Source organism: Rhinopithecus roxellana, chromosome 4 (genome assembly GCF_007565055.1).
Source record: "Rhinopithecus roxellana isolate Shanxi Qingling chromosome 4, ASM756505v1, whole genome shotgun sequence".
In the NCBI taxonomy this organism is placed as follows: domain Eukaryota; kingdom Metazoa; phylum Chordata; class Mammalia; order Primates; family Cercopithecidae; genus Rhinopithecus; species Rhinopithecus roxellana.
The window spans coordinates 36,970,382-36,994,305 of NC_044552.1; the positions used below are offsets into that span (position 1 = coordinate 36,970,382).

The window sequence follows — 23,924 nt, forward strand, 5'->3', positions numbered from 1 at the left end:
CTTCTTTTCCCTACGTTCAGTCTGTACCATCCCGTCCCGCAAAAAACCAGTAACAGATTAAAACAGGAGGGGGAGGCATTTTATTAGAGTATAGGGATGTCAGCTTTGGGCAGCAGCAGAAGGCAGCTTCACGTAACTCTTCATAGGGGGTAATGGCCGAATCTTTCGGCCAGCCCAGCCCCCCTTGCGGTGCCATCGCCCACTGTTAGGCCTCTTGCCCAGCCAGCGGTTGCGACCTGCCTTGCCAATGACCCGTTTGTTATGATCAACGTTGGATACTCGGCCTACTGTTGCTACGCACGTTTCCAGCACCTGACAGAGAAAACAGATGGAGATTCTGTACAATGTGGGGGAAAGAGCTTGACAGTGTTGCCAGCAAAACCCTTTGGGGGGCTTATTAGACTCAAGGAGAGAAGAGAGAGGAGAAAGGAAAAGCACGAGATGGTTGAAGCTAAGTGAAGGTCCTACAATAGGAACTAGGTAGTTGAAAACAAAGAGCTGGGCGCAAGGACTCACGCCGGTAATCCCAGCACTTTGGGAGGCCGAGGCTGGAGGATCACTTGAGCTCAGAAGTTCGAGACCAGCCTGGGCAACATAATGAGACCCCATCTCTACAAAAATAAAAAATATTAGCCAGGACCAGGTGCAGTGGGTCACACCTGTAATTCCAGCACTTCGGGAGCCTAGGCAGGCAAATCGCTTGAGCTCAGGAGTTTGAGACCAGCCTGGCCAACATGGTGATACCTTGCCTCTACAAAAATACGAAAATTAGCCTGGTAGAGTGGCGTGCGCCTGTAGTCCCAGCTACTTGGGGGGCTGAGGCAGAAATGCTTGAACCCAGGAGTTTGAGGCTGCAGTGAGCTGATTGTGCCACTGCACTCAAGCAATAGAGACCCTGTCTCAAAAAAAATTAGGGCCAGGCGCGGTGCCTCACTCCTGTAATCTCAGCAATTTGGGAGGCCAAGGCGGGCGGATTACGAGGTAAGGAGTTCGAGACCAGCCTGGCCAACGTGGTGAAACCCCGTCTCTACTAAAATACAAAAATTAGCCAGCTGTGGTGGTGCATGCCTGCAATCCCAGCTACTCAGGAGGCTGAGGCAGGAGAACTGCTAGAACCTGGGAGGTGGAGGTTGCAGTAAGCCAAGATCGTGCCACTGCACTCCAGCCTGGGCGACAGAGCAAGACTGTGTCTCGAAAAAAAAAAAAATTAATTATGGTGCCAATCCGACAAAGCACACCTAAGTCATGTGGCAGAAAAGGACAGCCTCAGCTCAAGGCAGTTCCTTGCATCATAAAACACCTGGGACTTACCCCAGGCAGGAAAGTTATATTCCAAAAATTCCTCCTTTGCTGATCCCTCCCAGCCATACCCATACATACCTGCATCTGCCTCTTAGAGGGCAGCTGGATAATGGCTGTGCCATTCACCTTCCGCAGTAGCACACCACACGTCCCTGGGGAAAGAAGCCGATTTGCCACCCTCCACAAAACGGGGGTGCAGAGGGATTTACACAGGGGCCACACCCCACATGCTGCCCTTGCTTTGCTCTTTAGGAGCAGATACACAAAGAAGGATGCATGCTACATTTTAGGTCAAAACACATGCATATCTTCATCCTCATGTTTCTTGTTTTTTCCTTAATTTTCTCTGCCAGTACCAGATGTGGAACCATGGGTTCAGACTCTCCTTGCCTTTCCAAACTATAGGACCCAGGCAACTCCTTTCCCCATACCTGCAGCTCGGATATATTGGGCACCCCGGCCTGGCTCACTTTCCACGTTGTTGATGAGGGTCCCCACAGGCAGAGCCCCAAGAGGATGCGCATCCCCTTCCCGAGCAGCAACTAAAAGACAGGATTTCATTAGCTCTAGAACCTTTGCTGCCTCCAGCCCACACATCTGGTAGCCATCTCTCACCTGCCATTCTGCCTATGTGGTTAGAGTTCAAGACTGTATCTCCAGCCTGCATGTTTTCTGTGGCGATGATCCAGCGTTTCCGGCTGCCCCCAGCAACCAGAGCTATGTCTGCTGACCTGATCAGGGTGAGGGACAGGTAAGCAGACCATCCTAGGCAGCCCCACATCTCCTGAGAAGCTATGCAGTTATTCAGACCATTCCATCATCATCCCACATCCCAAACTTGCCTACAGGGATCATAGCGGACTTGGATAACCTTCTCCTCAAAGGGTCCTGACTTGGTCTCCTCAGGCCGGAAACGCAGAAAATCAATCATGCGATAACGTTGCTTGTGGCCCCCACCAATACCATGTACCCGGATTCGGCCTGTGGTTTAGGACAGTTGGGGGATATGATTCAGGTGAGAGTAGTTCAGTTTCCAGCACTGGGACCTGGCCCATTCTCTGCCAGAGAGCACTGCTTACAGAGAATGATCAAAATTTGTACAGCACACTGGAGTAAGGAGGGTCAACACCAACATGAAGCTAAGTGAAAAAACATTATATGATGACTGAAATTGTATAAAACTTCCAGATAAAATATTTTCAAATTACTGAAATCAGTAAGTTTACTGAGAGTCATGTAAATCATACTCAAATAATTTCAACTGTTATTTTTTGTGCATGTGACAGGGTATCACTCTGTTGCCCAGGCTGGATCCTGACCTCAAGTGATCCTCCCGCCTTGGCCTTCTAACGTGTTGGGATTAAAGGCAGGAGCAACCACACCCGGCCTGTTATAAATATACACATTTTTTGAGACGAGTCTTGCTCTGTCACCCAGGCTGGAATACAATGGCGTGATCTCGGCTCACTGCAACCTCCACCTCCTGGGTTCAAGTGATTCTCCTGCCTCAGCCTCCTGAGTAGCTGGGATTACAGGTGCCTGCCACTACACCTGGTTAATCTTTTTTTTTTTTTTTTTTTTCCAGTCAGAGTCTTGCTCTGCTGCCCAGGCTAGAGTGCAATCCTGGCTCACTGCAGCCTCCACCTCCCAGACTCAAGTGATTCTCATGCCTCAGCCTCCTAAGTAGCTGGGATTACAGGACTGTACCACTACACCTGGCTAATTTTTATATTTTTAGTAGAGATGGGGTTTCACCATGTTGGTCGGGCTGGTCTTGAATTCCCGGCCTCAAGTGATCTGCCTGCCTTGGACTCTCAAAGTGTTGGGATTATAGGTGTGAGCCACTGCACCTGGCCAATTTTTATAGTTTCAGTAGAGACGGGGTTTTGCCATGTTGGCCAGCCTGGTCTCAAACTTGTGATCTCAGGTGATCTGCCCACCTCAGCCTCCCTAAGTGCTGGGATTACAGGCGTGAACCACCTTACCCAGTCTGTTATAAATTTTTGAAGGGTGTGAAGGAAAATGTCATGGCACATCCTGTGTATGGCCCATTTTCTTCAATTACCCAAATTATCTTTAGAAGTATAGACCAATTACCTTTTGCTTTGTATTCTACTCTCTTGTTCCTGTGCACATACTACATGCAAAAGGAGCCAAATAAGTGCTTTTTAATTACATTCCTCTGCCTTACAAGGTACAAGTGTGTCAATATACAGATCTAGGGTCTTAACATGTTTTTCCCTTTGATTGCTTAAATCCCCTTGTCCTTGCTCCCACCTGTGTGGTCTCGGCCCCCAGACTTCCTCATCTTCACCGGTGCAATGGTGTACTTGGTACGACTCTTCCAGGACACAAAGTTGGCATTAAGGGCCACAGAAGTAAGGATTGGGCGGCAGGGGAACAACATCAAGGCAGAGGGCTGTTGGAGGAGGGCATTGTTCATCATCTGGGGATAAAAAGACATCTCTTTCATTTGAAAGCTAATTGAAGGCAAAGCATCAGAGAACCAAGTCAGAGGGCACTGATCAATTTTAGCTTGTAGCCCACTTCCTCCTGGATGTATCCCAAACCAGCTATCCAAAAACTCCACTCTTCACAGCTTGCCCAATAATGTTCTCCCCATGATCATCTCCTTCCAAATTTGGCCCAGAACTCTCCATCTCCAGGAATCTGTTTTTACCTAAACAATTCCCTTCTCCATAGCTGGCAACTTCCATACATCCATGTATCACCATCAGTGCCAATTCCTTTTGCCCTCTGCATTATGTTGCTGGGAATTATTCACATACGAATGGAGGGGAGGGGTCATTTCACTCTTGTTCCTTGCTGTATTCCCAGCATTTCAGAGTAGGTTGATTTGGATTTGAATTTTAAACATGCATCTGTCAAACTCGACCATAAGCAGCTTGAGAGCTCCATAGGAGCAAGACTTACTTCTCTTTTGCGTGACTCACCAGTCACCCACCCACTAGGACCTCAAGATACCTTCCTCTGAGGCCACTGTTCTTTGTATCTTGCCCTGCATTCTCTAATATCAGCAGTAACTCATCCTTGTAGGTATCATATCATAATGGTTAAGAGCACTGGCTCTGAAAGACAGACTGCTTAGCTCTGATAGTTGTGTGTGTGACCTTGGACTCCTTATCATTTTCCTCATCTATAAAATGGGAATAGTAACTGCCTTATAGAGTATTTGAAAGGAGTTCATTTATTTGAAACGTCTATTACCTATACCTGGTTTATCATAGGCACTCGATAAACGTTAGTTATTACCGAAACCTGTACAACCAGTGATTTGTAAAGCACTTTCACCTTAAGTATCTCGTCTGAAGAATTTCGCCCTATGAGATAGCAACACTTGTGGAGGAAAAAGCTGAGGCTGAGTGTGCCTTATCCAAGGTCACGGACCTGCGTGACTCCTGACCAGACTTGCAACCCCGGCCTCGCATCCCCGCAGACCCCATCTCCGGTAGCCCGAATGGAAGCAGCCTTCTTCCCGGGTAAGGTGGATTACCTGGGCGGCGGGGAACAGACTCGGGGCAGGGGCGGCGACGGTCGGGGGCGCCAGGCTCAGAGAGCGCAGAGCGCGGGTCAGTGCCCACAGGGCCATCCGGCTATCCAGGGCTCAGCACGCCACCCTTACTTTTAGCCAAGCTGCTCGGCGCTCCTAGATGACGTTGACTGTCCGGCGCCGTCGCTCCGCAAAACGTAAACGGAGGCGGGCAGAAAACTGGAGCCCAAGCGGGATACATACCTCCTTTCCTACCTGGACGCGGTGAGAGCCAATCCGCGAGCCGCTCTAATGTCCCGTGACTAGGAAACAGGCCCCGCCCCCAGACCCGTCAAAACAATTGCCTCGAGCGGCAGCCATCATGGATTTAAAGGGGCAGTACCGGCAAGAGCGGCAGCCAGACCGGCAGATTGCAGGTGAGTCTTTGAGGGTACCTCTGAGGCTGAAGGTTAAGGTCTCTGCCATCTCTTATTCTCCCACTCCCAGAAAGATAAACAAACCCCTTCCAACCAAGCTTACAAAACTCCAGGCTCAAAAACTCCGCCCTTCGCGATTCTTCCCCGCCCCTCGGCGTCCAGACAGATAGCCGGCCTGCCCCGCCCCCTGCGCCACCAACTGTTTCAGTGACCTCTGGGTCGTTAGGCTTCCAAGTCCTCGCTGGAGCTGCGGACCTCGGTCGTCCATCCACACCTCTCCCCTACCGCCCCCGCCCATCTCACTCTCCTGGGCCCCAGGGCAAGTCGACAGCCCGAGGCACTCCTCTACTGCGTTTCCAGGCCCAGGAGACCCTCCTTGCGACCCGACAGCCGTTCAGGAGACCTCCCATTCTTCCCTGCATCATCGGGCATTAGGGGGGCACCCTACGGTGATACCTCTCAGAGCCTTTTGTAGGTGACCGTGACAGAGACAAAGCCATTGAAGTGACTGGGTGTGGAGTGACCAGGTGTTCCTCCCTCCCCTTTCCCAGACACGCCTCTTGCTGTAGGTCTCTGATTAAGTCTCTCTCTCTCATATTCCTGGGAGACAGTAGCTCCCCAGGCCTGCGATGAGGGAGGCTGGCTTGGGGAAGGAGAAGGGAATTGGGCGTCTTTAAAGACCTGTAGGCAGAGGGAGTGAGGGAGGGAGCCTGTTTGTCCTGGGTGGGGTCTGTGCCAGGTCCTCTGGGTAGCTGTGAAGTGGTGAGAGAAGGGGTGGGAACGCTGGACTTCTGGACTTTGGGCGGGGCAGATCCTTCTGATTCTCTGGCTGCTGAACAGTTTCTTCCGGGCTCCGGCCTGAGTGCCACAGCCAGGGCCTCTGCTTTGTACACAGGTAAGAAGACTTCAAAGATGAGAAACAAGACCCTTCTGAGGAAGTGGGAACACAGTCTGGGTCCTGGGGGGTGGGAAGTATGGGTTGAAGGTAAGTGGGAAAAGATGTAGGACTGACCAGGTTTGGAGATGCTGGGCTTAGGTCTGCTGGTGATGCAGCCTGAAGAACTTGAGCTTTCTGGGACCCTCTAATGTGGATCCTGCAAGGAAGGCTCCTGTTTTCTTCTTTTCCCTTTCTTCCCTGATTTAACTTTGCAGACATTCCTTCTCTTTTTTCTAGATCCCTGCATTATTTTCTACATAACTCTCACTTTAGCCCTGTGCCCTTTGAAGCTCTCCCACAGATCCTCTGTGATCTCCATAGTGCTGTCTCTCATCCCCGGATAACTTTTCCTAACTCAGGCTCTAACTGCTTTTCTGTTCTCTTCCTAAGTCCTGAATCCTTATGCTAGTTCTAAGCACCTTTGCTCCTACTATAGTCTTTCTTTATTTAAGTCAATTCATCTCCCTCTCACTTTGCCCACAACCTTAACTTTCAGTTTAGTGGTCTGGGCTCCCTGCCTGCTGGTCACTCTCTCCAACTAAGCCACAGGGTCACTCTTACTTTTGTCCCTTCACTTGGATTCCCACCACCCTCTGAGAAAGTTCTCAGCTTCTCTGTCTCATCTTTACGCCAGTCAAACTCTGTTGTTTCTCCCTAGACCGGGCAAGGTCCCCCAGGCCAGGATGTCAGGCCTGGTGTTGGGTCAGCGGGATGAGCCTGCAGGCCACCGGCTCAGCCAAGAGGAGATCCTGGGGAGCACACGGCTGGTCAGCCAAGGGCTAGAGGCCCTGCACAGTGAACACCAGGCCGTGCTGCAAAGCCTGTCCCAGACCATTGAGTGTCTGCAGCAGGGAGGCCATGAGGAAGGGCTGGTGCATGAGAAGGCCCGGCAGCTTCGCCGTTCTATGGAAAACATTGAGCTCGGGCTAAGTGAGGCCCAGGTGAGAAGGCAAAGGTGGTGCCAAGTGGTCCAGGGTGGATGGAGGAGCAGGTACCTGATTGAAGGTTTGGGGTTGCTAGGGATCACCTCACTCTAGACGTTTGCATCCATTCATTAAATATGTATTAAGTCACTACTGTGTGCCAGAATGCTTTTGGTCACTGAAGAAATACATCATTGAACAAAATTGTAAAAATCTTTGCCATCTTGGAGCTTACCTTCTAGCTGGGGAAGACAGACAATACCTAAATAAATAATGATTCGGTATGCCAGAATGATAATTGCTAAGGATAAAAGGACCAAAATAAAGCAGGGAAGGAAACTAGGGACTGTGGAGAGAGGGTATAATTTTAGATAGGGTGGTCAAAAAAGGTCACCTTTTTTTGAAAAGGTGACATTTTGGCAAAGATGTGAAGGTGAGGGGAATGAGTCATGCCTATTAAACAGGGGAAGGGCATCCTAATCAGAGAGAGCAGCAAGTGCAGAGACTTTGAACAAAAGTCTGCCTGGTGAGGTCAGTGAACAGCAAGGGGCCAGTATGGCTGCAGTAGAGTGAATGAGGGGAGGGAGCTGGATCAAGTGGAACTTGTAGGCCATCTCGAGGACTTTTATTTTACTTTTTTTTTTGAGATGGAGTCTTGCACTGTTGCCCAGGCTGGAATGTAGTGACACCGTCCTGGCTCACTGCAACCTCTGTCTGCCAGGTTCAAGTGATTCTCCTGCCTCAGCCTCCCGAGTAGCTGGGACTACAGGCGTGCACCACCACACCCAGCTAATTTTTGTATTTTTAGTAGAGATGGTGTTTCACCACGTTGGCCAGGCTGGTTTTGAACTCCTGACCTCATGATCCACCCGCCTTGGCCTCCCAAAATGCTGGGATTACAGGCGTGAGCCACTGTGCCTGACCCTGATTTTACTTTGAGTGAGATGGAAACTATTGGAATGTTTTTAGAAGAGGAGTGATGTGGTCTAACTTGGCATCATCTGGTTGCTGGGTTACGAATAGACAGTAGGAGAACAAGGGCAGCAACAAGGAGGCCAGTGAGGAAGTTATTGTAGTAATTTGGGTAGGAATTGATAGTGGCTTGGCCCAGGGTGATGGCAGTGGAGGTGATGGGAAATTGGATTCAGAGTGTTTTGAAGGTAGTGCCACTGCTACACCCCCACCTTCTGGCTCCTTTGTGCCCCTGCCAGTCTTGCTACGTCCCAGTAGGCTCCCCTTCCACCTGTTCCTGAATACTCCCACCCAGAATCTGGAGCTCAGGGGATGTGTCCATCTAGGTGATGCTGGCTCTAGCCAGCCACCTGAGCACAGTGGAGTCGGAGAAACAGAAGCTGCGGGCTCAGGTGCGGCGGTTATGCCAGGAGAACCAGTGGCTGCGGGACGAGCTGGCTGGCACCCAGCAGCGGCTACAGCGCAGTGAACAGGCTGTGGCTCAGCTGGAGGAGGAAAAGAAGCACCTGGAGTTCCTGGGGCAGCTGCGACAGTATGATGAAGATGGACACACCACGGTGAGTGTACGCAGGCAAGACTGGCTAATGGGTGGGCAGCCAGGAGTTACCACAGACATGGGGGAAATTGCCCCATCATCCTCAGGGTCCATCAGCTCTACCCAAACTGCTCTCACCTGAAAGAATTCCTTTTTCAGCCCTGACACCAACTCCAGGTGACAGCAAGGGGAAAAACTATATTCAGCTAATTCAGTCAACATGTAATGAGATGCCTCCTATGTACTAGGCATTGTGCACTGCACTGGTGAGTGGGGCACACAGAGTTCCTGCTCTCACAATTACAAGCTTGTGAGGGAGATAGACAAGCACCTGGACAATTCCAATCCAGAATCCTGTGTGCTACAATTAGGGAAAGCATAGCCCGGTTGACATGACCCTCCTAAAATTTGCTTTCAAAATGTGTGAATTTTTTTTTTTTTTTTTTTTTTTTGAGACGGAGTTTCATACTCCAGCCTAGGCTGGAGTGCAATGGTGCAATCTTGGGTCACAGCAGCCACCGCCTCTCAGGTGCAAGCTATTCTCCTGCCTCAGCCTCCCGAGCAGCTGGAATTGCAGGCGCCTGCCACCACACCTGGCTAATTTTTGTATTTTTACTAGAGATGGGGTTTCACCATGGTTTTGAACTCCTGACCTCAGGTTATCTGCCCGCCTGGGCCTCCGAAAGTGCTGGGATTACAGGTGTGAGCTACCATGCCCGACCCAAAATGTGTGATATTTAACCCTCATTCAACAGAGTGCAGTGATGCCATCTCAGCTCACTGCAACCTCCGCCTCTGGCGTTCAAGCAATTCTCATGCCTTAGCCACCCAAGCAGCTGGGATTACAGGTGTCTGCCACCACACCCAGCTAGTTTTTGTATTTTTAGTAGAGATGGAGAGTTTTGCCATGTTGGCCAGGCTGGTCTCAAACTCCTAACCTCAAGTGATCTGCCTGCCTCAGCCTCCCAAAATGCTGGGATTACAGGTGTGAGTCACCATGCCTGGCTGAGAGTGTGTTTTCTTCAGATGTATCTGTAGGGAACAAGTCTTATCCATGAGAACACATATGTGACAAAATACAAAGCAACAAGTGCTCAGTGCTGGATGAGTGGTTCAGTCAGTGTGGGAAGAATTTCACGGAGATATGTCTCTGAGAGCTGGAATGGTCTAAGAAGAATTCATAGAGGAAGCAGGGAGCCTGGGCAACATAGTGAGACCCCATCTCCACAAAAAATTAAAGAATTAGCCCTAGGCCAGGCACGGTGGCTCAAGCCTATAATCCCAGCACTTTGGGAGGCCGAGACGGGTGGATCACGAGGTCAGGAGATCAAGACCATCCTGGCTAACACAGTGAAACCCCATCTCTACTAAAAAAAATGCAAAAATCTAGCCGGGCGAGGTGGCGGGCGCCTGTAGTCCCAACTACTTGGGAGGCTGAGGCAGGAGAATGGCGTGAACCCAGGAGGTAGAGCTTGCAGTGAGCTGAGATCCGGCCACTGCACTCCAGCCTGGGCGACAGAGCGAGACTCCGTCTCAACAACAACAAAAAATAAATAAATAAAAAATTAGCCCGATGTGGTTGTGTGTACCTGTAGCCTCAGCTATTCGGGAGGCTGAGATGGGAGGATCGCTTGAGCCCAGGAGGTAGAAGCTGCAGTGAGCTGTGATTGTACCACTGCATTCTAGCCTGGGTTATTGCCAGACCAGAGACTCTGTCTCAAAAAACTAACAAAAAAATCGAGGAAGCAGGATATAGGGATGGGTAGGATATAGGTTGGATTTCTCATTTCAGTGGGTTAGGATCCATCCCATTTGAGATGGATTTTGAAATTTCATGATGAGGAAGAGGAAGGAGCTTTTTACACTGGAGTGCAGGGTGTCATTGATAAGGCTTACAGCCTGGAAAAGCTCTCAGGGAAAGTTAGCAGATGGATTGCACAGGACACATTGGTGAAGCTGGGTAGGAAGGTTGGTGTTTGGATGAGGCTGCAGTTCCTGATGGGGAAAAGCAGATTTTCCTAGTGCAGAATAGGTTAGAAGGTGAGGGAGGGTTATGCAGTAAGTCCAGAAATGAGCTGTGCAGATGATGGGCACCAGGCTGAGCTAGACACTTTTTGGGTACATGTCAATAAGATCGGACATACTTCCTTCCCTCAGGAGAGACAGGACAGACATATAATCAACATAAACACACAGAGATCAGCATAGGGCCATAATTACAAGAGTTAAGGCGAGATTGAGGGTGGTTAGAAAGGAAACTTTTTTTTTCTTTTTTGTTTTTTTTTTTTTGAGACGGAGTTTAGCTCTTGTTGCCCAGGCTGGAATGCAATGGCGCGATCTCGGCTCACCGCAACCTCTGCCTCCCAGGTTCAAGCGATTCTCCTGCCTCAGCCTCATGAGTAGCTGGGATTACAGACATGCGCTACCACGCCCAGCTAATTTTGTATTTTTAGTACAGATGGGGTTTCTCCATGTTGGTCAGGATGGTCTTGAACTCCTGACCTCAGGTGATCCGCCCACCTCGGCCTTCCAAAGTGCTGGAATTACAGGCATGAGCCACCACACCTGGCCAGGAAGGAAACTTTCTATATGAGGAGGGGGAAGTTTTGAGATTTTGTCCAAAGCATCTCTGGCTGTTACAAACAAGAGGCCTGGGCTTGGCTGGGCCAGTTGCTAGCCTTTCCAGGGCAGAGACAGGAACAACAGTCTTCTCCTATGCCCCATCTGTCTGTGATTTCATGGCTTAGAGAGGTCACTGAGGAGGCTACTAGGTAGGGATATCTTGGCCCTTAATGTTGCTTCTTCCCTTCCAGGAGGAGAAAGAAGGCGATGCCACCAAGGATTCCCTGGATGACCTCTTCCCTAATGAGGAGGAAGAGGACCCCAGCAATGGCTGTGAGTCTGCCTCTGGAATGGGATGGTGAAAAGGGGCAGCAGGAGGCTGGCCCTAGCTGTGGCCCACCCTGTACATAGGACACTCACCATCTAGAAATAGGTTATCCACTTTTTCTGGAGACAGGGCAGGGCCTGGGCTAGTACTTCGATTTCCTCAGCCTCCCCATTGAACAAACATGTATTAAATACTGAGTATGTGCCAGGTACTGTGCTAGGCACTAGGAGTACTGAGATGGAAATGGCATAGGTCTCGCCAGTAAGGAGTTCACAGTCTAGTGGGAGAATAAACCTGAGAGACCATGAGCCCCTCAAGGGAAAGAACCAGGTTTTTTGTTTTTTTTTTTTTTTGAGACAGAGTCTCACTCTGTCTCCTAGGCTGGAGTACAGTGGGCCAATCTCAGCTCTCTACAACCTCCGCCTCCTGGATTCAAGTGATTCTCCTGCCTCAGCCTCCCGAGTAGCTGAAACTATAGGCGTCCACCACCACGCCTGGCTAATTTTTGTATTTTTAGTAGAGACAGGGTTTCACCATATTGGCCAGGCTGGTCTCAAACTCCTGACCTCGTGATTCACCTGCCTTGGCCTCCCAAAGTGCTGGGATTACAGGCGTGAGCCACTGCACCTGGCCAGAGCCAGGTTTTTCTTACCTTTGTACTCATGGGACATCCCTTGGTTCATATTTATTAAATAAATGTTTGTTGAATGAATGAATTACTGGGTGAATAACTGAGGTTGTGATGGGCACAGGTCAAGGGAGTGGATAAAAGAATAGTGCTTGAGGCAGGTCTAATATTGAGAGCCCATGTTGGGGCAGGCATAGGTATGGAACAAGACATGCAATGGGGAGTGGAAGGGCAGACAGCAAAGGGGAGAGGAAGAGTCCTTTGTTTATTTTCTGTGATGGTTTAGTGTCCCGTGGTCAAGGTACTGCAGCAGCTCAGCAGGGTGGATATGAGATCCCAGCAAGGTTGCGGACGTTGCACAACCTGGTGATCCAGTACGCAGCCCAAGGTCGCTATGAGGTGGCCGTGCCACTCTGTAAGCAGGCACTGGAGGACCTGGAGCGCACATCAGGCCGTGGCCACCCTGATGTTGCCACCATGCTCAACATCCTTGCTTTGGTGTATCGGTGAGGACTTCCCTCCTCCAGTGCCCAGATCTTCCCCCACATTCCCACCTTGGTCCTCCTTTGGCTTTCATTTTTCCTCTTCACAGGGTACCTCTCCTCCCTGTTGGGCCTCCCAGATACACCCCATTCGGGTGCTTCTTAATGTGCCAGAACTCTCACTTTTCCCATACCTAAGCATTTGCTCATTCTTTGGGATCACTATTCCTCTAATCTCTTTTAAGGAGTGCTCTCTCCCTCTCTTCCCGCTGCCCTCTCACTTCCTATAACTTGTGGCTTCCTCTTGCGATGGCAGTGCCCTGCATTCTGGTATGAGTATGTCAGTGAAGCCCCCTTACTGTCCACACCAGGCTTCCTGTCTCCTCATGGAGGTCCCCAGTCCTTAAATGTACTCAGTCCTCCCAAAGGGAAGGAGGGAAGAAGGCTTGCAGACAGAGTTCAGGGTAACTCCTGTCACTTTTGTCTTCTTCCAGGGACCAGAATAAGTATAAGGAAGCTGCCCACCTGCTGAATGATGCCCTCAGCATCCGGGAGAGCACCCTGGGCCCCGACCATCCTGCTGTCAGTATTCCTTGCCCTCCCTGCCCCACACCCCACACCATTGCTGTTTTGGCCTCTCTTAGCTCATCCATCTGCTGCCCTCAGTCCACTCACTAAGGGTGCTGAGAAAGGAGGAGTAAGAAGTCCTTTCTTCCAGGCACTGTCCAGTGATCCTAGTGCTTAATTCTCTGAGACTCAGTGACTCCTTTTTATAATGAATATTTTGCTTGAACTTAATTCATAGATAAGTCATAGGTAAATCCATATATGATTTCTACAAAAGTTAATATGCTACTTTAGTAAATATAAAAGAAAAACAAGAAAAGCAGTTTATAAGAACAATATGTACAATGTAATATAATAAGATAAAAATACAAAACAACAGTAACTGTATTGAGTACAACTTTGTTAAAAGAAATAGCAAAGTGGCCTGGGCGTGGTGGCTCACGCCTGTAATCCCAACACTTTGGGAGACTGAGGCAGGTAGATCACAGGGTCAGGAGTTTGAGACCTGCCTGACCAACATGGTGAAACCCTATCTCTACTAAAAGTACAAAAATTAGTCGGGTGTGGTGCCACATGCCTGTAATCACAGCTACTTGGGTGGCTGAGGCAGGAGAATCACCCAGGAGGTGAAGGTTGCAGTGAGCTGAGATCTCGCCATTGTACTCCAGCCTGGGCAACAGGGTGAGACCCCATCTCAAAAAAAAAAAAAAAAAAAATTGCAAAGTGGTCTCATATATAATGAATGATTCTGGATTTAGAAAACCAGTAAGCCATTCCATACGAGAAGTACTAGAAAAATGAGACAGCGGCTGGGTTCAGTGGCTCATGTCATACATGTGATCCCAGCACTTTGGGAGGCCAAGGCAGGAGATCACTTGAGGCCAGGTGTGGGAGACTAACCTGGGCAACATAGCGAGACCCTGTCTCTACAAAAATTTAAAAATTTACTGGGCACAGTGGCGTGCACCTGTAGTCCCAGCTAGTTGGGAGTCTAGGGTGGAAGGATCGCTTGAGCTCAGGAGTTTGAGGTTACAGTGAGCTATGATCATGCCACTGCACTCCAGTCTGTATAGCAGAGTGAGCACCTGTCTCTTAAAAAAAAAATGAAAATATAGTTGGACACTTTATTAAAGTACAGTACTATAAGAAATCACAAGGGTTGGGCACGGTGGCTCACGCCTGTAATCCCAGCACTTTGGGAGGCCAAGGTAGGCGAATCACGAGGTCAGGAGTTCAAGACCATCTTGACATGGTGAAACCCCGTCTCTACTAAAAATACAAAAATTAGCTGGGCGTGGTGGCAGGCACTTGTAATCACAGCTACTCAGGAGGCTGAGGCAGGAGAATCTCTTGAAACCAGAAGGCGGAGGTTGCAGTGAGGGGAGATCGAGATTGAGATCGTGCCACTGCACTCCAGCCCGGGCAACAAGAGTGAAACTCTGTCTCCAAAAAAAAAAAAAAAAAAATGACAGACCAGATTTATTTGTACGTAAGAGAAAGAGACTGGGCACGGTGGCTCATGCCTGTAATTCCAGCACTTTGGGAGGCCAAGGCAGGTGGATCACCTGAGGTCAGGAGTTTCAGACCAGCCTGGCCAACATGTTGAAACCCCGTGTCTACTAAAAAATATATATAAAATTAGCCAGGCATGGTGGCATATGCCTGTAATCCCAACTATTTGGAGGCTGAGGCAGGAGAATCATTTGAATCCGGGGGGTGGAGGTTGCAGTGAGCCAAGATCACACCATTGCACTCCAGCCTGGGCAACAGAGCAAGACTCCGTCTCAACAAAATAAAAAGCGGCCCAGTGCTATGGCTCACTCCTGTAATTCCGGCACTTTGGGAGACCAAGGTGGTCGGATCATCTGAGGTCAGGAGTTTGAAACCAGCCTGACCAATAAGGTGAAACCCTTTCTCTACTAATAATACAAAAATTAGCCAGGTGTGGCGGCGTGCACCTGTAGTCCCAGCTACTCGGGAGGCCGAGACAGGAGAATTGCTTGAACCTAGGAGGCTGAGGTTGCAGTGAGCCAAGATCATACCACTGCACTTCAGCCTGGGTGATGGGGCGAGACTTTCTCTCAAAATAAATAAATAAATAAATAAGTACAAATAAATGAAAGAGAGAAACAACCTTAAGTAGGGATATCGGCCGGGCGCAGTGAGTGGCTCATGCCTATAATCCCAGCACTTTGGGAGGCCGAGTTGGGCGGATCACAAGGTCAGGAGATCGAGACCATCCTAGCTAATACGGTGAAACCCCGTCTCTGCCAAAAATGCAAAAAATTAGCCAGGTGTGGCGGCTTGTGCCTGTAGTCCCAACTACTCGGGAGGCTGAGGCAGGAGAATGGTGTGAACCCGGGAGGCGGAGCTTGCAGTGAGCCGAGATTGCACCACTGCACCCCAGCCTGGGCGACAGAGCAAGACTCTGTCTCCAAAAAAAAAAAAAAAGAAAAAAAAAAGGTCAGGATATCACACCAAAGCAAATGATAGAGTTGTCAATGTACAGAAAATGAAAAATGAAAAAATTTTTTTTGTTTTGTTTTTTGAGACAGAGTCTCACGGTATCACCCAGCCTAGAGTGCGGTGGCACAATCTCGGCTCACTGCAACCTCCGCCTCCCAGGCTCAAGTGATCCTCCTGCCTTAGCCTCCCAAGTAGCTGGGATTACAGGTGCATGCTACCACACCAGGCTAATTTTTGTATTTTTAGTAAAGATGGGTTTTCACCATGTTGTCCAGGCTGCTCATGAACTCCTGACCTCAAGTGATCCACCTACCTCGGCCTTCCAAAGTGCTGGGATTACAGGTGTGAGCCACAGCACCCAGCTGAAAAGTTATTTATTTTTTGTTGAGATGGAATTTCACTCTTATTGCCAGGTTAGAGTGCAACATGGCACGATCTTGGCTTACTACAACCTCCACCTCCCGGGTTCAAGCAATTCTCCTGCCTCAGCCTCCCCAGTAGCTGGGATTACAGATATGTGCTACCATGCCTGGCTAATTTTGTATTTTTAGTAGAGACAGGGTTTCTCCATGTTGGTCAGGCTAGTCTCGAACTCTTGACCTCGGGTGATCTGCCCTCTTCGGCCTCCCAAAGTGCTGGGATTACAGGCATGAGCCACTGCGTCCAGCCAAAAAGTTATTTTTGAACGTGATCTGTGTGAAAATAATTCCCTATGGTATGACATATGATAGGCAGGGATGATGTATCTCAGAAGTCATCCTCCTATCTTGATATCCCATCAAATATCAATGTTTACATTTAGTGTTCGGATGTCCGGCAGGACATTCAAAAGTTGGCAGAGCTGTCTTACACATGCAGAACATCTATAGCGTTCTTGCCTCCTCAAAGGTAATCATCATGGCAACCAAAAAAAGAAAAAAAAACAACAAAAAAAAACCACCTCCAGAAATTTCTTAAAATCCCCTAGAGGGCGATATTATCCCTTAGCCTCAGAGCCATCCTGTTCAGCAATTTCCCCTCCCTTCAGCCCCTGGCTCCAGGGTAGTAGAGTCTTTGTCTCTTAGAGTTGTGCAGTGATTGTGGGACCCTGCTAGGAGGTGGGGAACCTCAGATTCCCATAGGTCATTTGCAACCCAAATGTCTGATGGGGACTGGCCTGTCTTCATAGGTGGCTGCCACACTCAACAATTTGGCTGTGCTCTATGGCAAAAGGGGCAAATACAAGGAGGCAGAGCCTCTGTGCCAGCGGGCACTGGAGATTCGAGAAAAGGTACCCATGCCCTCTCTCCCTTCTTCCCTTGTTGCTGTGACCCTTCTCTACATGGATCCTCTGGTCTAACACTCCTCCTTCACTTTTTTTTTTCTCACCCCCATCTCTGCCTTGTTCTCTTTTCCTTCATTCCCATTCCTCTGCTTTCCACATGTGTGTGTCTACATGCAAGCAGACACGTGTGCTTGTGCACACACACGTAGTCATAGCCATTTATCCACTCCTTTGTTCCCTTTCAGGTCCTGGGCACTAATCACCCAGATGTGGCAAAGCAGCTAAACAACCTGGCCCTCTTGTGCCAAAACCAGGGCAAGTATGAGGCGGTGGAACGCTACTACCAGCGAGCACTGGCCATCTACGAGGGGCAGCTGGGGCCAGACAACCCTAATGTAGCCCGGACCAAGAACAACCTGGTATGGGAGGAGGGGACAAAGTAGGTGGAATGAACGGGAAGTAGAGGCCACCTGGGTCCTAGAGTTAGGAAGCATCACAATCTGGCACACTGCTCTCATCAAGTTTGTGCCCATTTCTGGGGCTGCCTTTGCGGATGAATGATCTGCTTCGTTCCGGTTATAGAAGCTCCACAGCTTCTTGAGAGTGGGCTGGGAATACCCTTGACCCTGCACCTGGAGAAGGAGGTGTGAGAAAGATCTCTGGGGAAAGTCACAGAGACACCGAGAAGTGGAACTCCCTGAGCCTGGTGAAGACGTTGTCTGGAAAAAAAAAAGAAAAAAAGAAAAAAAAAAAAAAAAAAAAAGACCTTGCCTCCCTCCATGTTTTGTTCCTGTATTTTTGCCTTTCTGTCTTCTAGGCTTCCTGTTACCTGAAACAGGGCAAATATGCTGAGGCTGAGACACTATACAAAGAGATCCTGACCCGTGCCCATGTGCAGGAGTTTGGGTCTGTGGATGGTGAGTGGTGAGGGCTTGGGGAAGGGGCTGTGGGAAAGAAAAGAAATGCAGACCAAAGGTTGGGGGTTAGGCCACAGTGGTTCCCAGGGGGAGCCAGACCCCTTCAGTCCAGCCTGTCAGCCTCTGGGTCCTGGCTCTCCAACACTGTCTAGCTCCGATCTCTAACCTCCCCACCCCGTGTATCACCCCCAGATGACCACAAGCCAATCTGGATGCACGCAGAGGAGCGGGAGGAAATGAGCAAAGTGAGTGGGGGGAAGGGGGGCCAGTCTGGGGAGCTCAAGGTTACCAGGGTCTCTGTCTTACTCCTTCCATTAGCCCAACTCGCACTTCCCGCCCCAGCACCAGCCCCAGATGCATGGTGTCCTCCCCAGCCCAGCCTGCACCCTAGCCCCATGCCACCATGCATCCCAGCATCTCTGTATTCTTATCTTTGGCTCTCCCTGCCCTTCTCTCTGGCCTCTCTGTCCTGCAGAGCCGGCACCATGAGGGTGGGACACCCTATGCTGAGTATGGAGGCTGGTACAAGGCCTGCAAAGTGAGCAGGTGAGCTGCCAGTGAAAAGCCAGCTTGGCCTCCAATGCCTTCCATCCAGGCTCCCAGCCTCCCAGCCCTTTTCCCTTCCTCCCGTAGACTTTCCCTCAGCTTTAGCTCTGTTCCTTCTCCTATTTTCTTGTTTTTTTTCCTCTTGTCTTGCTTGGAAGACAAATGTTTTCTTTTCTGAACCCATTCTCTCTTCCTTCTCTGGTCTGTTTCTCACCACAGCCCCACAGTGAACACTACTCTGAGAAACCTGGGAGCTCTGTATAGGCGCCAGGGAAAGCTGGAGGCCGCTGAGACCCTGGAGGAATGTGCCCAGCGGTCCCGGAGACAGGTCAGAAGCCCAGAGGGGAAGGAGGTCCTTGAGGGAAGGGCCCTGGGGATGAGAGACTGCTGAGGTTTCTTGGGAGTCTCCTAAGAATAAACAGAAAGGCTGATGAGGCCAGGAGGGAGAGGAAAGTGAGGCAGTGTTGTGATTGTGGTTGTTTTTAAGCATGTTCTTACCCCCTACCTGCACTTTGTGGTCAGGACTCTAATTTCAAGATTCACTAAATGGGGATATGAAGGAGAAATCCTGCCCTTTCATAAGGAGGGGCCTGGGTGGTTTGGATGAGAGGAGTGAGGTGGGGGAGAGCCTAAGTCAAGAACTTCTCAGATTGTGGGTCTCAATAGTAGGTTGTGAAATTAATTCAGTGTGGGCCATGGGGCTAAAAACATATACAGATCTATACATAGCAATGCATTGCGAATAGAAAAGGTGAGTATTGTTCCAGTAGGTATATACTGTGACATCACAAGGAAAAATGTTTTCCTTGCAGTGGCTGATGGTGAAAAAAATTTGAAAGCCCCATCCTGAGGAGTTAAGGAGTAGGAAGTCCCAGGTCCTTCCTTTTCCTTCCAGGGCACTGACCCTATCAGCCAGACCAAGGTGGCAGAGCTGCTTGGGGAGAGTGATGGTAGAAGGACCTCCCAGGAGGGCCCTGGGGACAGTGTGAAATTCGAGGGAGGTGAAGATGCTTCTGTGGCTGTGGAATGGTCCGGGGTGAGTCTGATCATTGCCTTTTCATCTCTCCTGCCCACTCCTGCTGGTGGTGGTGAGAGGCTCTTGGCTATGCTGTCCCAGTCTAGGTAGTGTATCCCTTCAGGGGTATCTCTGGGAGCAAGCTTTTGACAGGACTTTTATTTCCAGTCACTGGGCCTTGGGAGTGGGGGATGTGTGCAGAATAAATGCTAGGACTAGACTCAGAAACCCATCTGTGTGGGATCCCTGTAGCTTTCATTGCTCACCCCTTTCTGCCAGGATGGCAGTGGGACCCTGCAGAGGAGTGGCTCTCTGGGCAAGATCCGAGATGTGCTCCGCAGAAGCAGTGAACTCCTGGTGAGGAAGCTCCAGGGGACTGAGCCTCGGCCCTCCAGGTACACATGGAAGTAAAGATACGGTAAAGTGGCTGGGTGCTGTGGCTCAAGCCTGTAATCCCAGCACTTTGGGAGGCCGAGGCGGGTGGATCACCGGAGGTCAGGAGTTCGAGACCAGCCTGGTCAACAAGGTGAAACCTCATCTCTCCTAAAAATACAAAAATTAGCCGGGCGTGATGGTGGGTACCTGTAATCTCAGCTACTTGGGAGGCTGAGGCAGAAGAATTGCTGGAACCTGGGAGGTGGAGGTTGCAGTGAGCTGAGATCATGCCATTGTACTCCATCCCAGGTGACAAAAGTGAAACTCTGTCTCAAAAAAAAGAAAAGAAAAAAAAAAAGATATGGTAAAGCAGGCAAGTAAAGTAAGCCCTTGCCTCCAACTCCTCTTGGCTCCTGATCTCTGGAGAGGTATCTTGGAGAGAAACAGGGAGGAAGTCAGTGGGACAGCCATGGAGAGAGAGGTTGGGTAGAATGGGTGCCCCAATGTGGGGGATGAAGGTAGCTGAGATACTGGTTCCTGATGCAGATAAGAGAAGTTGGGGGAGGGGATGGAGGGGAGGCAGTGATTTGATTTTGTGTGGCAGTGCTCAAGAGGCCCACAGCTTTAAGGCCACTCAAGAGGAAGAGAGGAGGCCTCAGTTCTTCCATTTTCCATTGTAGCAGCAACATGAAGCGAGCAGCCTCCTTGAACTATCTGAACCAACCTAGTGCAGCACCCCTCCAGGTGAGAGCAGTGCTTGTGAGCATATTGGTGGGTGATGAAAAAAGAACAGCCAGCGAGCAAGCCCAGTAGAGTAAGGGAAGAGGGGAGAGGAGTCATCTGGGATAATGATGAGCCAGGGGATTGCAGTTATTAAGGAATCAGGCAGATAGCTTGTGGTGAGTGATGACCACCAAGGGACAGTTTCAGGCCAGACATAGTAGCAAATAAGTTAATAAGGAGGGAAATAGGAATATTCTTTAAACTGGTACTTTGGAATTATGAATAATTTAAGAATTATTTGGAGATACTAATTTTTTCATCCTGCAGCCACCTTCATAGTAGATGAGAATGGGAAAAGAAAAGTATTAAATAATCCCCATCTGAGAAAACAGTAATGATATTTTAATGGCAAATGACTTCTTATATCAACACACTCAGAGTATACGCCAGTATTCATGTGGTTCTTCCAGGTAGCTTCTCCACCAGATTGTGGCCTTCTGGAAAACCCTAGCAGAGGCTAAACAAAGTCCCAGGTCCAGAGATAGACTGGTCCAGAGATAGATGTGATCCTAGGTCCAGAGATACACTATGGCCATGGGATGGATGGACTCCAGGAGACAGTCTTTGGGAGGCTGAGGTCCCTGAGCTGATGGGGTAGTGTTGTCTGTTTCAGGTCTCCCGGGGCCTCAGTGCCAGCACCATGGACCTCTCTTCAAGCAGCTGACATTCAACCCGGTCCCCAGGTCTGCTGGGTCCCCCCACCTCCATAGCCCTCACAGCATTCCCCATTGCTCCTGGCTCTTCCCCACCCCTAGGTGGGACAGTGAAGGGGAGCAGTTTAACCAGAAGATTGCTGCTGCCCTTAGGGTTTCAGCTCCCTCCTCAGGAATCCCTCTTAGGAAGGACCCTCAGGACACCCTCTCCGCACCCTGTGGTCCTCTAGAGTAGCTAGCTCTGAGGCCCCCAGGGTGGGTACAAAGCAGGTAATGGCCCTCAGAGATGCAGCCTGCTGCTGGCTTTTCAGTCAGAGGGTTGGGGGCTGGCCAGCCAAGCCGCCTTGCCCTGGCCGCTCTTATTCCCTCCCTCTGCTGTCTCACTTCAGGTCCATGTATTTCACTTTTCTTAAATAAAAGAAATCAGGTAACGTTTCTGCGACTTGAGTCCTGATTGAAGAGGGTATGAAGCAGGGCTTGTGTTGGGGCCCTTCACAGAGGGTGAGGTGCAGTGATGGATGGGGCAGCAGGAGTGTTGATTCTTGGATCTCTCTTCTCTTCCTCCCCTTGTTTGTATCATCTCCAGCAGGGCCTGTAGGAAGGCATCTGGGGGATGGGGAAGAAGGAGGCCCACAACCCAAGGAGAAGGTGCTGTGGACTGGGTTGTCAGGGACATGTGGTGGCCATGTGGCAGGACCCTGGAGTCCTGGCGCCACTTCTGGCTGTGAGGCCCTCTGTGGCTGCCATTCGTTCTCCCAGCTGCTTGGGGGAAGGGAGGACTAAGCAGGCCTGGGGGGCCCTCCGGAGCCAGAGGGGAGACAAGGCACTATCCATCCCCTCTCAGCATATCTTGGAGGCCTGAGCAGCAGCTGGGGCCCATCTTCTTCTAAAGCTTGACTCCTCCTGACCCGCCTCCTACACCCCTTGCTGCTTTCACAACAAAGAAAGAATGTGGGGGTGGTGGCGTGGGGGGTGGGGGGTGCCTGGAACAAGGGTTGTGCTGGGCCTCCCCACAGCTGGAGACTTGGCCATACCCTGACACAGCCCAGATTGCCTGGAGATGGACTTGGGATGAATTTGTCAGTTTAGCAGCCTTCAGCCTGGCTTTCAGAGCCCAGTGTGTTTCTACCTTTGGGTTCAGATTGGTCTAGAGCCAAACCAGACCCCAGTCATGCACCCTTCAGCCCCTCTCCGGGCTACACAGCATCTTCAGGTTACTCTGCTGGGGGACATTAAGGACACCGTGCTGTTCTGGGTCTGCCTGTAAGATTTTGGGTTGCTGAAAAGTGGGTGGGGCCCACCTCTTCCGCTACCCCCACCTGGAGAATTCTGGGGGAACTGTTGGCTACAGCCTCCAGGTATGCACAGAATGGACCATTCTCCCCAGGGTCTACGGCATCTCACAAGTCACTTAGGTTCTCCCGGATCCCTGCAGAGTCGGTGGTAGGTACAGCAAATACTCCCCTACCCCTCTCAGGTCCCCTGCGCTCTCCTGATCCTTGCTCTCTCTGTTCTCCATCCCTCTCCAGACCCCTCCCCCTACTGAGCTCCTCCCCGCCTCGGCGAGGAGGGGGCGTTGAGGGGGCGGGGCGCCGTGCGGGGGCCGGAGGGGAGGGGGCGTCGTGGGGCGGGGCTTGGCGGCGGCAGCGGCGGCAGCGGCGGCGGCGCGCGAGGACTCCGAGGTACCGGGCGCGCGCGGCTCCGGCTCGGGACGCCTCGGGGTCGGGCTCCGGCTGCGGCTGCTGCTGCGGCGCCCGCGCTCCGGTGCGCTCCGTCTCCTGTGCCCGCCGCGGAGCGCAGTCTGCGCACCCGCTGTGCGCCCTCAGCTCCTTTTCCCGAGCCCGCCGCGATGGGAGCTACGCGGGGATCCCCGGCCAGACCCCGCCGGTTGCCTCTGCTCAGCGTCCTGCTGCTGCCGCTGCTGGGCGGTGAGTCCCCGAGAGCTGAGGGCACAGAGCTTGGGAAGCGCGGGAGTGCCCGTGGGCAAAAAGCTGCACCTGGGGAGGTGGGTTTGGGCGGCCCTGGAGTGGTGGAGAGGCTCGCTCCGGGTGCAGGCTCGCGGCGGAAGGGCGCAAGGAACCCGGGGGCCGGGAGGCTGACGAAGCCTCCAGGGACTCGGTCAGGTCCCCCTCCCACCCGCGCCGCGGGGACGCATTTCCAGCCTCACTGAGTTTTTGTGGTCTGAGCCGAGAGTTTGCTCGAGAACTGCCGAGAGTTGCCGGCTCTCGGGCCCAGATGGGGAGTTTCTTGTCGGGGGAGAAAAGACCACCCGCACCCCCCGTGGGGGGTGCGATGGGGAAAAGGGAGCCCCCCACCCCACCCGGCAGGGTCAGCCCAGGTAAGAGTGGCCGGTTTGGGGCCCGATGCCGGACAGACCTGCGGCGCGCAAAGCGCGGAGCTTTGTTACCTACGCTGACCCGACGCTCCCGGCTTCCCTCCTCCAAGTTCCTGGGCAAAGCTGGGACCCCAGATGGCCCTGCGGGTGAGGGCGGAAGAAGGGAAGAATTAGGGGCCGCCCCATGGCCTCTAGTTACTGGTCTGGAACCCTGCGCCCTCTCTGTGCCAGGGCCGAATCCGGGGATCCGAGGGTCCCAGGCTGTTGCGGTGATTAATGTGTAAAGGCCGCTGCCAAAATCGGGCATGGCCTGGCTGCAAAGGTACGGACGGGGTTTGTTCTGCTCCTTCCTGGATTTCCATCCTGGCTGTCCTCACAGAGGAAAGGAAATCTTTCTAAGGCAGAAA

The 23,924-nt window shown here is 51.2% G+C and overlaps 3 protein-coding genes across 5 annotated transcripts in view; 2 read left to right on the forward strand and 1 right to left on the reverse strand.

The window, feature by feature from the left end:
* Positions 1 to 52: 52 nt before the first annotated feature.
* On the reverse strand, positions 53 to 4,981 carry MRPL2 (mitochondrial ribosomal protein L2). Its single transcript, XM_010369703.2, has 7 exons — positions 4,817 to 4,981; positions 3,580 to 3,748; positions 2,145 to 2,283; positions 1,918 to 2,033; positions 1,734 to 1,844; positions 1,381 to 1,454; positions 53 to 312 (listed from the first exon to the last, which is right to left on the reverse strand). Exons 1-7 carry the CDS (start codon positions 4,910 to 4,912, stop codon positions 100 to 102), a joined length of 918 nt encoding a protein of 305 aa, XP_010368005.1. The 5' UTR covers positions 4,913 to 4,981; the 3' UTR covers positions 53 to 99.
* Positions 4,982 to 5,124: 143 nt separating this feature from the next.
* On the forward strand, positions 5,125 to 21,619 carry KLC4 (kinesin light chain 4). Of its 2 annotated transcripts, none has more exons than XM_010369704.2 (16): positions 5,125 to 5,229; positions 6,825 to 7,107; positions 8,388 to 8,618; positions 11,410 to 11,491; positions 12,401 to 12,620; positions 13,091 to 13,178; positions 16,798 to 16,899; positions 17,139 to 17,312; positions 17,711 to 17,810; positions 18,003 to 18,055; positions 18,286 to 18,356; positions 18,576 to 18,684; positions 19,252 to 19,392; positions 19,651 to 19,766; positions 20,427 to 20,490; positions 21,143 to 21,619. In XM_010369704.2, exons 2-16 carry the CDS (start codon positions 6,850 to 6,852, stop codon positions 21,191 to 21,193), a joined length of 1,860 nt encoding a protein of 619 aa, XP_010368006.1. In that variant the 5' UTR covers positions 5,125 to 5,229; positions 6,825 to 6,849; the 3' UTR covers positions 21,194 to 21,619. The 2 variants fall into 2 exon arrangements, with proteins under 2 accessions (XP_010368006.1, XP_010368007.1); XM_010369705.2 differs by lacking the exon at positions 5,125 to 5,229 and adding an exon at positions 5,250 to 6,124.
* A 937-nt stretch (positions 21,620 to 22,556) lies between these two features.
* Positions 22,557 to 23,924, forward strand: part of PTK7 (protein tyrosine kinase 7 (inactive)) — an 84,766-nt gene continuing 83,398 nt past the window's right edge. Inside the window, exon 1 of one of the 2 annotated variants that reach the window (XM_030929167.1) lies at positions 22,557 to 22,625. Coding sequence is in view for 1 of the 2 variants with exons in the window: in XM_010369706.2 (XP_010368008.1) it covers positions 23,032 to 23,110 (79 nt within the window). In the remaining variant the exon portion in view is untranslated. Of the gene's footprint in view, positions 22,626 to 22,814; positions 23,111 to 23,924 lie in introns of those variants that run through there. The other variant, XM_010369706.2, reaches the window with a different exon arrangement.

Excerpts from the sequence above, each read along its gene's own strand:
- MRPL2 (XM_010369703.2), bottom strand. The coding sequence starts at position 4,912 with ATGGCCCTGTGGGCACTGACCCGCGCTCTGCGCTCTCTGAGCCTGGCG. Across the intron at positions 2,284-3,579 it reads TGGGGGCCGAGACCACACAG|GCCGAATCCGGGTACATGGT; the intron begins GTGGGAGCAAGG and ends CCTAAACCACAG. Across the intron at positions 2,034-2,144 it reads GTCCGCTATGATCCCTGTAG|GTCAGCAGACATAGCTCTGG; the intron begins GCAAGTTTGGGA and ends CACCCTGATCAG.
- KLC4 (XM_010369704.2), top strand. The coding sequence starts at position 6,850 with ATGTCAGGCCTGGTGTTGGGTCAGCGGGATGAGCCTGCAGGCCACCGG. Across the intron at positions 11,492-12,400 it reads AGAGGACCCCAGCAATGGCT|TGTCCCGTGGTCAAGGTACT; the intron begins GTGAGTCTGCCT and ends GTGATGGTTTAG. Across the intron at positions 20,491-21,142 it reads CTAGTGCAGCACCCCTCCAG|GTCTCCCGGGGCCTCAGTGC; the intron begins GTGAGAGCAGTG and ends TGTCTGTTTCAG.